We start from the raw sequence: 11,748 nt of genomic DNA, 5'->3' as shown, positions 1-11,748 counted from the left end.
TTAAATACGATCCATTGAAAATTCTCTCTTCATTGTTCTCAATTCATCTCCAAGCAGTGACAGTCCCAAAGCGTAACTCTCTTACGGTGGATATTATGACATAGACCACACAACATGGACGGTTCCAAACACTGGACCACTCTGCAAGTGGGCGCCAGCGTGCGGCGACAAACGCTGGATACTGAGTCGCGACAGTCATAAAACGAACTCTTTCTGAAGAGGCCTCTATCCACCTGCTATCTTTCCACAAGCGGCTGGCTATGAAGCCCAGAATCGGAAAATCCACGTGGCCTCTTCCCATTCGCCAAACACAGAATCTTTTTCCGCTCTCTTCCTTCCCTCCGTCGCTGACCGTTATATCTCCTTCCACAAAATCCCGCGTTTTATTTATTTATTTATTTATTCATTACTTTCATTTTTAACCACCGACTCTCCCATTCGCATTTCCTGTCGTTTCAAAATCCTGAATATTCAAACAGATTTTCTCCAAATTCTATAAATCTCAATCCAATTTCGTCTCGATTAGTTTATTTTTGTTGTCTTCGATTCGTTCCAAATGGCAGTTTTCTTGGAGATTCGACGTTTCTCGAACGGAATCTGCTATTCGCCAATCCAAAACTATCTCAATCGTTTTCTTGCTCTCCGGCCCTCGTTCCAGCTTGAATTTTGAGGTTGGAGATTCTGATGATTTTCAAGCGCAATCTGGTAAATCCGAAACCATTTAGATAAATTAGGGTTTCCTTTGTTTTCTTGAGTTGGAGTTTGTGCGGTAGTTTTAGGTGAATTAGGAAAGTGGTAACCTGGTAGCGGGTTTCTCCTCTGATTGAATTCTTTTTTCTGTTTATTTCAGCAATCAGGAAATAGCGGTTCACATCAATTTGAATTTTCGTGAGCCCAATCTTGTAAACTCTAGGTCTCTCTCACCAAATTAGGGCGCAAGGTTTTCCAATTGTTGTTAGTTGAGCACTCATTTTGATTGGCTGTTGAAGTCAATCTGGCCTATAATCTATGTTTACCAGCCTACTACATGTTGATTGCACAGCCCTTGTCAGAATAGGGGCTGCAATTTCCACCGCTTTAAATGTTTTTGCATCCGCCTTCTGCGAACTGTACTGTGTCGCAAATTTGCCGGAATCTACCTGTTCCTTGTCCATGTGGGATAGACAAGATTGGCAATGGAAGGTTTTACTATTTAACTGGTTGCTCGGCAGGGGCATGTGCTGGAATTCTTTCTTGCAAGATTCGGTGGAGAAGGCAGATATGTAGAGCGAGCACGCTTCCCTCCGACCGTGGAAACCCTAATCTGAATTTTGAATTTCATGAGTCAGCCAAGCGAAGCTTGAAATCCCAAAAACTGTTAATTGTTGGACAGTTGTCTGATCAGTTAGAGTATGGAGAAGAATCGGGTCAGGAGCCAATTCAAATGGTGTCAAGCTTCACTAACTACCGAGAAGATCCTCTCGTTGATAAGCTGAGGACCCAACTGGGTGTAATTCACCCCATACCGTCGCCTCCTATCAATCGAAATATCGCAGGCTTGTTTGTGTTCTTTTTCTTTGTGGGGGTCATTTTTGACAAGCTATGGACATCGAGGAAGAGAAACAAAGCGGGCCGTGATGCTCGGTCAGGTACATGGCCTCAAGTGCCCTCAAGTTTTTCCTTGTTTCTTGAGAAGGATCTACAAAGGAAAGAGTCAGTGGAATGGGTGAACATGGTTTTGGGGAAACTGTGGAAGGTGTACAGAGCAGGGCTCGAGAATTGGATCATTGGGTTGCTTCAGCCCGTCATAGACAATAACTTAAAGAAACCAGATTATGTGCAGAGAGTTGAGATCAAGCAGTTCTCACTGGGGGAAGAGCCACTGTCGGTTAGAAATGTCGAGCGCAGAACTTCCCGCCGAGCTAATGATTTGCAGTGAGTCATCCATAATCCATTGCATTTAATATAAGTCATAACTAGTTATCCTTAATCTTTTGTGTTTTTTGTCTTTCTAACACTGAATAGTGAATTGACATTTTGTTACAGCTACTTTGCTAGTAAGACTTTTTTAAAATACCAAAAGGATTCTATTCTGTACCACTCGAAAGTGGATTCTGCCAACATTGCATTCATATCGCATTACTGTTATCTTTTGTAGGGATTTCTCTCCTCCTCAGAAAGTGAAAATGTATACAAAGAAACATAGTAGAGCAGCCATGATAAATAATACACATGAATATCATAGGATTTCTTACCGTCAACAATGATATTTTCTTTCTTCAATATCAGGAGATTTGCTCCTTTTATGACCTTTGGTGGCTTGAAAAACTGTTAAAAACACTTAAGGAGTGGGCTTTTAATGCCTTCATTGCTGTTTCAAGTGTGGATGCATCGATTTGAACATTGAAAAACGCATCAAGTATGAACATTAGAAGAAAATGGTTGAACAATGGAAAGGTCAATGCTGATGTTGCTTGTGGTAACAATTTCCTCCGAGCATTGTCCTAGACAAATCAACAGACTTACTCAAAGTGGACCAGTTGTTTATAAAGGAAAGAGAACTAGCACCTTCACTATTTTGACATGGTATAATTGTACTTGTATGGTGTAATATTTTCTTCCACTGCCATATTTGGAGTTGAATGTTCAGTGATCTAAAGAAACAGTAATTCGATATTGATTTTATCCCTTTTTTTTGATTTGTTTTTTTGTTTATTGAAATTTTATCTAGGTACCAAATAGGCCTCCGCTACACAGGTGGTGCTCGTATGCTGTTATCACTGTCACTGAAATTTGGTATCATACCCATTGTTGTACCGGTCGGCGTCCGGGATTTTGATATTGATGGGGAGCTGTGGGTCAAACTGAGATTAATACCAACAGAGCCTTGGGTAGGAGCTGTTTCGTGGGCTTTTGTGTCCCTCCCAAAGATCAAGTTCGAGTTGTCACCATTCCGTCTGTTCAATCTCATGGGTATGTCTAATCTTGCATCCTTCCTCATAGTTGTGATTCTTTTGGCATAATTTCTTATTATTGAACAACACAAAAAAAAGATTGTGACCTTGACATTGTTAAATATTTAGGAGATCTTTTTTCTTATGTTCCATTCTAAAAAACACTTGAAAATTTATGTGGATTAAAGGCTCTGTTCAGAGAAAATTTATATGTGAAGTTATTCATTTGGGGTTAAGTCCCCTTTGTGCTGGATTATTCCCATGTTTTTATATCATATTAGTTCACCATCTTGGGAGTTATTTTATATTTTTTTCTTGTGGGTGTTTTTTCATATTAGGGGCACTGTTTCAGTTATTAAAAGAGATTGAATGACCTAAACAGTACTATGCTTTTTCCCCCCCATCTATCGGCTATCAGATCTACCTAATCTTACTGTAACTGGTGACACTGTGTTTTACCTAATCTATAGATTCTGTGTAGTAATCAAATGTTAGTGTAATTGGTTTCTCAGAGTGTCTTATCATGTGTACGTACATGTGTGAATATTGTTCAATTTTTGATAGATTCACCATATATTGGTGCCCTTCTCTGTGGGCTGCCTTATTGCTAATCCTTGTCCTGGAAAAGTACGGTACATCTGATGCTAAAAGTCATATGTGACTTCTCTACAATGCATCTATATGTGGCTCATCTATGTTTAAATTTAAACACTTAAAAATGTCTTTCTACTTTTTGAGCCTTGTTACAAAGATACACGTTAAGCTATCACAGACAGTTTACTGATATAGATTCTTTTGTTTTCTGCATGCAATGGCCCATATTCTACCAGCAATTCCTGTTTTGTCGATGTAAGTTTGCTCCTTTCATCACTTATGTTTTACCTGCTTATATGCTAGTTTCATCATTTTTGTTCTTGTGTTTCTCATCTTCCCACTTGTGCTTTTGAAATGAAAGGTTTCATTCTACTTATTTCTGTGGCAATCTACTTAGAAGGACATCTCATTTTCTAAATATATCAATATTCAACTGGCGCCTCAAACACATCAACGTTGCTATTTGGACAAAACCTTAAATACCATTTTTCTCCGGTTATTTATATAATTTCAGTGTGTTTATATTACATCTTATATATATATATTTCCACGTATGTATATTCATATTATAACAAATTTCCCATACCAAATAACTGTGATTTTTTTTTTTTTGGGTTCTGTTGCACGTATTATTAAGAGAAATGTGAAATGGAGCAAGAAACAAAAATACCAAATGCTCACACCCTCCCTAGCAAGATACCCACCATCCATAACATCATTAGCTTCTTTTTTTTTTTGCCGTCCACAACATCATTAGCTCCTCTACTGACGTGGACAAGTTAAATGTTTATCCTAGAAGCAATTCACAGATTTCATTAAAAACAAAAGGAAACTTCCAGGCCTAGATGTTCTTTGGAAGCGCACCCAATAACATTTGAAGGATCCCCTTCCACAATCAAAGGGCTGGGAAATCCTTGATGAAAATATTACACCTTCTGATGTAGCACAATCGAAGGAATATACTAGAACAATATCTGTACCATTTGATGATTAAACTCTGCTGGATTGTGAGACAAATTTGATAACTTCACTTTCAGAATATAAAATGAAGTAAAGGGATAAGTAGTGGAGTCAAACCAGCAAGAGAACCCCGGGTTACACAAAAGGGATCTAGAGGCATCACAACACTACATTCTCAAAGAACCTCTCTCCTAGGCTTGTATCCTTAACTAAAAATATAACATTCATTCAATCAATATTTAGAGTATTCACAAGTTCATTGTTCAAACATATGACCCAATGCTCATGATGCATCACCACCTCCAAATAGTTGCATGAATCTAGTTTCTTCTCAATAGAATCTGCACACATCTCCAAGGGAGACTACAACCTCTGCCCCCCTCCAATGAATGATGCTGAGGTTCCACCACTATTGGGTTCAAATTGAGTGAGATGGTTTAATAACATGAACTACCCTCACCAACCCTCTCTCCCATCCCCAACTCTCTACCACTCTAGGAACATTGACATGACTCCAACCATCTCGTTCCACCCTCTTATCCTTACCATGTCTTCACCCTTGATACTTTTAAAAGCATTTTGACTTCAAATCCAACAAATTACATGCTTTATTGCTTTGCCTTCGACCCCATCAAAACCACACGGCTTATCCTCAAAGTTTAATTGCCCACATCCTACAATGAACCAATAGACTCTAGATTCTTCCAAATACTGCCAATAAAAAGTTAGAATGAAGCACCAAATTGAGAAGGCTATCAAGTAGTGGATGAGCAAATGATTGACATTCTCCTCCACTGTCTTTCACATGAGAGATTCATTAGGATGTGAAATTTCCTGTCTTCCATAAATTTTTTTGGATACCGTGCATTTCCATTTTTCTTCTCCTTCAAAATTTTTTTTCCCCTTAGACCCAACTGTCCCAAGTTGACTCAATAAAAAATATCATGTTTGATGAATCCAAAGCAAGAAGGTTCCATTGGCTCTTTTTTGTCTGTGAGAGAAGTGGATCAGTAGGTAAAAATTTATTAAAAGCAAATGTGAGCTGTGACATTAATTGCACAACTGTTTAGTGTAGACTTCTAAAATCTGGAGATCATTTCCAACTTCCCATGTTTCCCAATAACGTAAGTGTTATGCTACTTGTGGTCCAAGGAAAAGAAAATACCATTAGCAGCTCTATGGAGTTGTGGACCTGTTCTATTGGAAGTATGACTGTGTTTCTATGAGCTATGATTTTGTTGAGGACCTGATTCTGAATAATGATTTTTATTTTTTATGAAAGGTAACACTACCAGGGTTTGAACCCTGTATCACTCACACACACTACACTGTCTCCACCAGCTCATCTAATGAGTGGGAGACTGATTCTGAATAATGATGCATGTGGTCTTTTTGGTTTGGACATTTTGAGATCATAATAGATTTTCACTCTCTTCTTCAAATATATGTTTGCATTTTTTTAGGTTCCTGACAAAACTACTCACGGAGGATCTGCCACGTCTCTTTGTTCGTCCGAAGAAGATCGTCCTTGATTTTCAGAAGGGAATGTCTGTTGGTCCTGTTTCAGATGATTTTAAAACTGGTGCAATTCAGGAAGGGAATAAAGACTTTGCTGGAGAACTATCAGTGACTCTTGTAGATGCTCAGAAGCTTGCTTATGTCTTTCTCGGTATCTATTCATTCTCCATGTGTTATATTTTGGCTTCAATACATTGTTTTTGGTTCTTGGTTAGTGCATGTTTTTGGTTCTTGGTTAGTGTGTTTGCTATTTGGCTAGCAAGGGCTTCCCATCATCTTCTATTGTTACTTGCATCTTTCTTTGATGAGGAGCAAGAGTGGTGTAAGCACCCTTGTCAGTTACAGTTCTTAGTTCTAGCTTTCAAGTATCTTGGTGAACAACCCTGTTAAACTGATTTTGGTTTTATAACTTAATGTTCCTTACAAACCATGAATTGCTTGTTCAAAGGTTTTATGCCAGTTTCAATGCTTAAAAGTCCCTTTTTATGTTCTTGGATGGAATGCCACATTTGAAATAGCTGATGTGAGTTCGTTTACAGAATTATTTTCTTTCATATGTTATGAGCATCGGTTCACTGTGTTTATTTATGTGGGAATTGTCAGGGAAGACAGATCCATATGTTGTTCTAACGCTGGGCGATCAAGTAATTCGCAGTAAAAAGAATAGTCAGACTACTGTCATTGGGCCACCAGGAGAGCCAATATGGAATCAGGTGAAGCTTTTTCATCCAAGTCCTTTCTTCTTCTTTTGTCCCCCTTCTCTTCTTACTCTTCCAGAACATATCGATGTCCAGAAGTAAAGGATATTATCTCAAGTGCTAAAATTTATATTGATGACATTATTTATTTCTCTTGGGACAGGATTTTCATTTGCTTGTGGCAAATCCTAGGAAACAGCGATTATCCATCCAAGTGAAGGACTCCTTTGGTTTCACTGATTTCACTATAGGCACTGGGGAGGTAATTATCCAAATCATACTCAACTTGATCCATGTAATCCAGACAGTGGGCAAAATGTAGCTATCATGGAGCATGGTTTCTGTTTTTAGTTAATGAATGGTGGTTCTGTAAAAGAGGTGGGAAGTCATCTTTATTCTCATTGATATTGCATAGATACTTCAAGAGGCAGGTGTAGAAGACATTAACATCCTGAATCCCGCATGAATACAAAAGAAAATTAGAATATTAAAATGCCAATCAGTCAGAAATACAGATAGATTACCCTAAAATTAAGATACTTTTGAGTCCTAGAATTGTGTTGACAACCTTGGATAGATGATTTCATATATATATATATATATATATATATATATATATATATATATATATATATATATATATATATATATATATAACGTTAGGGTGTCTCCGCCCCATTTTGAGGTAAGACTATTCTCTACGGATGCACGCAATCACCCACAAACCACTTGCATTGGGTAATCCCAGGGAGGGGAATCAAACTCACGTTTGTGGGGAGCACACCCATGACGCTTGCTGTTCGCCCAAACCCCGTGCGGGTTCAAGGTACACTGTATTGGTTAATGACTTTCGGGATCCTAAATCCTGATCATCGTTCACAACTGGAATGTCTAACAAAAGATAAAGAGGGGGAATCCCTGTTGTTTTTAGATTTGTCTGTGCACATCTTTCCTGGAAATAGTTTTGAGTTGAGATTTGTTAAAAGGGGTTTTTCACTGCAAAATTCTTTGGGAATTAGGATTTACCAAATAATGCCTGCAGAATTCTTCGTTAATTAGGATTTACCAAATAATGCCTGCAGGAATCAAAATTACCCAGAGGTTCTTTTTTAGGGGAAATTACCAAAATGCCCTTATTATTATTTTTCTTTAAGAAGTGATAAATTCGAGAGTTGTGGGGCCCATGTGATATGTGCATGATATCCAACCCATCCAACGTATGAATCCCACGACGATGATCACACAAACCAAATGTCTGGCTAATCACAGGGGCTACGGGTGAATTTGGATGCTTTTGGTGGTGTATATTGTTTTTTAAGGTGTGGCCTACCTGATATGTGCATGACATCCAACCAGTCCAGCATTTTAATCCCACCATGATGGCCACACAAACCAAAAGTCTGGCCGATCAAATCATCAGATAGGCTATTTGTGAATTTGGATGCTTTTGGGTGGTGTATATTATTTTTTATTGTGTGGCCCACCTTATGATTGGATCTGCCAGATTTTTTATTAGTTTGATCATCATGATGGCTGGATGGGTTGGATGTCATACACGCCACGTGGGCCCCACAATTCTTGACTACACCACTTTCTAAAGAATAAATAAATGAATGAATGAATGAATGAATAAATTGGAGCTTTTGGTAATTACTCCACTCCGAGAGCACTGCCCAGGAATTTTCATTCATGGGGGCATTATGTGGTAGGATCGGAATTCTTGTGGAATTTTGCCATAGAAATCCCATTTTTACTGTGAAATTGTTTGGTGCTTTGTAATGCTTGATGTTGAGGTTTCAGAAGCTACCATATATGGATGAATATTATGATCTTGTCTGCTGGAGGATAATTACTTCATAGCATTTGCACAAACAGAATCTGTATGATGATCCTTGGCATTCATATCCATTCTTTTACCCTCTGTTGGTAAGGAAGTTGTGAAGTTCTAGCTATCCACTTTACTCGTGATGTGTTTGATGTTTGGAGAATTTAGTTTTCTTTTATGAATATGATTTTTATCTCCTATTCATAGTTCTTATTTTCCAGGTTGAGCTGGGGTCTCTTCAAGATACAGTACCAACAGACAGAATCATAAACTTGCAAGGTGGGTGGGGATTGTTTAGGAATAGGTCTTCGGGGGAAGTATTACTCCGTCTCACATATAAAGCATATGTCGAGGATGAAGAAGATGATGGGACACAAGCAGAAACGTTGGATGTCGATTTATATGATGATGAGAGTTCAGACTCTGATGAAGCAAATGGCACATACGAACAAAATGAAAGGGACCTCTCTGGAGAAACAGAGAAAGAATCTTTTGTGGATCTACTAGCAGCTTTGCTTGTAAGTGAGGAGTTCCAAGGCATAGTGTCATCTGAAACAGGATATACACAACAATCGGAAGAGGCCAGATATCCGGGATCAACTGTACCGATATCACGTGGCCGCAGTGATAAGTTCACACCTCTGGATTCTGAGGGCAGTTCAGATAGTTCTGGAGGTAATATTATTGTTTTTTTCCCCACTTCTGACTGTGAATTTGTCAAAATCTCTCTCTATTTTTTTAGCCAACCTGTTCCATTGGGTGTTTGACTTGTTCTATTGGACTTTTGTATTTCAGGATTGACATTGTTTTGGTTTGCGGTGATAACAAGTTTAGCTGTATTGACTTCTATTAATGTGGGTGGTTCAAGTCTTTTCAATCCATGATATACTAACACAACATCTGTGGAGAACTGAAGCCCAATGCTTGTGCTGGATCAAGTAATTCCATAAACCCTCTCCATTTCTAGACATTTGTTGCCTTCTTTCTTGTTTACAGAGTTGTGCTATCATTAGTTTCTGGTAGAGGCGATGAACGTACAGATTGTCTTTGTTTGGTGAATATCACGGAGTCCTACTGATTGCATTCTGAGCATATCATCAATCATCTTTATTGAATCTGTTGGATAGAGCTACACTAAGCTCAAGCACACCTCGCCACGGGCACTTCTACATGTGATTGCACATACCAACCTGCCATCCATGAATCAGGTGGGCCCTCTTTGTAGATGACCTGTCCCAAAAACAGGCTGGTCCTCCCAATAGGTGTGTGACATTTGTATGTTTAATTTGGACCATTGGTAACATTTTTAAACCATCGATTGTTTTCTTGAACATGTGGCCCATCTTATGAGTTGATCGGCCTTTTTTTGTGTGTTGGGTCAACTACATTTGGAGCCGGATCAGATATCCCACACAAGTTCATTACATTTGACCGCTTCCATAACTTCGTGTGAAGTGGTGCGTATGGGTCTACCAAAGCTCTGGATAGATAAACCTGTTGCAATGTGCAGATCCTTGTTTTCCTTAAATCACCATTTATATTGATCTCTTGCTGACTTTTCATGCAAATGCACGTCATTCTGTTCCGGTTGAACTGTGTGATCATTGGCCAAAGGATATGTGGGGTATCTTTTGGCTTGAGTTCTTAAAAATGGGGCCACAATTTGGTGATAGTCCAGACCATTGGTCTAATGAGACCCACTGTTGATGCAGCATGCCCCATTTGAACTTCCAGATTACGCTAGCTTTCCAATCGCCAGCACTTCTCAATTGAATCCAAACCCTTGCAGTATTATTAATTTTTTGTTTTTCATTTTTCTATGGCGTGTTTGCACCAAATTAGACTGATTAATCATGAATTATCGTGAAATTTCTTGATATTTGATGCAACCAAATGCACCCTTAACCATGTAGTCGCAGGGCACTGTTGAGGTGTCAGGATTGCCCCATTGAGGAGCTTTTGTGGGCATGGCTCATCTATGGTGGTGCCCAACACCAAATGTTAGGCCCCACTTCTAGGAACATGGGGTCATGTGGTACTATACATGTGATAGGGCAATCATCATATAATTCCTGCTAATTCAGTTCCCCATCACTTTTTTGTTTGCTAGATTAGTTCAAAACCGTTACAAATCCCTTGTTGGGCATGAAAGATAAAAAATATTGTAACTAAACTCTTTGCCAACTGCAGATGACGACCGTGATCTCCCCTTCCAGAAGAATCACATGACGGGACCAGAAGCCAGACTTGCATCGCTCACTCTATATATTCCTTTCTCATGTATATTCAGCAAATCAGTGGTGGAGCATTTTCTTGGCGGCAGAGTTTTGATCCCTTTGTATCTTTTATCTCTGTTCATATTACATTTCTCCTTCTATCAATATCTTTTTTAGCTTTCCTAAAATGATTTGTACGGAACTGTCTTGTTTTGAGCTCTATAGGGCAGTTAATGAGCCATTGCTGTTGTTGTCCTGTTTAAGTTGCGATGTTTGAACTTCAGAAGGATTGAATGCGTGGCGAGGATCTTCCTGGATATGAGATTTTTGGGGCATCCTTCATCCACGGCTGGTCCCCACCTGTGTGGACTAGCGTGTCATCAACACGTTATATTGAACTTCTGGATATGCTAGGGAGGCTTGCGCCTTCTGCCCCACCACATGATGATCCAGACTGTTCAGATAGAAGGTCCCACCTGATACGGGTCACATGTCAAGAATCTTAGTGGCTGGAGAGGCTGTCCATACAAAGGTGATCAGTGGACTACTGTTTGTAGTCACCTTTGCATTGATGGTGAGAACTCAAAACGAGTGATGGTTTTTGTATGTGGTCCATCTACAGTCAGACTTTCTAGATGAATGGTCTTGATCACCACACAGGCACAAGGAGAAGGTATTTAATAACGGGCTATTTTTCCACAAGGGGCAAGCCTCTAACGGTGAGCCATGCAAGCATTTGTCAAAATCATATCCCATGTAACCCACACGTTTTATGAGTAGATAAATCGACTCATACCATGCTACCACGGTATAAAAGCAAATAGAGCTTGAGAACTTTTGCATGACCGAGATATCCTATTTATAATCTATAAATACACTAAGGGTTCATTTGATAGCATGAATTCAGTAGTAATCAGTGGTAAAGTGCTCTCATTTGATAGGACGTATAGAAATAATAAATGGATTTCATTTATCACTAATTCATCCATTTTAAAATCACTAGC

The 11,748-nt window shown here is 39.0% G+C and overlaps 1 protein-coding gene across 1 annotated transcript; it reads left to right on the top strand.

The window, feature by feature from the left end:
* The first annotated feature begins 251 nt into the window (after nucleotides 1-251).
* Nucleotides 252-10,985, top strand: LOC131236867 (tricalbin-3). Its single transcript, XM_058234371.1, has 10 exons — nucleotides 252-705; nucleotides 851-1,914; nucleotides 2,711-2,952; nucleotides 3,764-3,782; nucleotides 5,951-6,156; nucleotides 6,609-6,718; nucleotides 6,867-6,965; nucleotides 8,750-9,203; nucleotides 9,324-9,466; nucleotides 10,719-10,985. Exons 2-9 carry the CDS (start codon nucleotides 1,082-1,084, stop codon nucleotides 9,410-9,412), a joined length of 2,052 nt encoding a protein of 683 aa, XP_058090354.1. The 5' UTR covers nucleotides 252-705; nucleotides 851-1,081; the 3' UTR covers nucleotides 9,413-9,466; nucleotides 10,719-10,985.
* The last annotated feature ends 763 nt before the right edge of the window (nucleotides 10,986-11,748 follow it).

Source organism: Magnolia sinica, chromosome 2 (genome assembly GCF_029962835.1).
Source record: "Magnolia sinica isolate HGM2019 chromosome 2, MsV1, whole genome shotgun sequence".
NCBI classification, from domain to species: domain Eukaryota; kingdom Viridiplantae; phylum Streptophyta; class Magnoliopsida; order Magnoliales; family Magnoliaceae; genus Magnolia; species Magnolia sinica.
The sequence above is the reverse complement of the archived record's forward strand: the minus strand, read 5'-3'. Positions and strand labels throughout refer to the sequence as shown.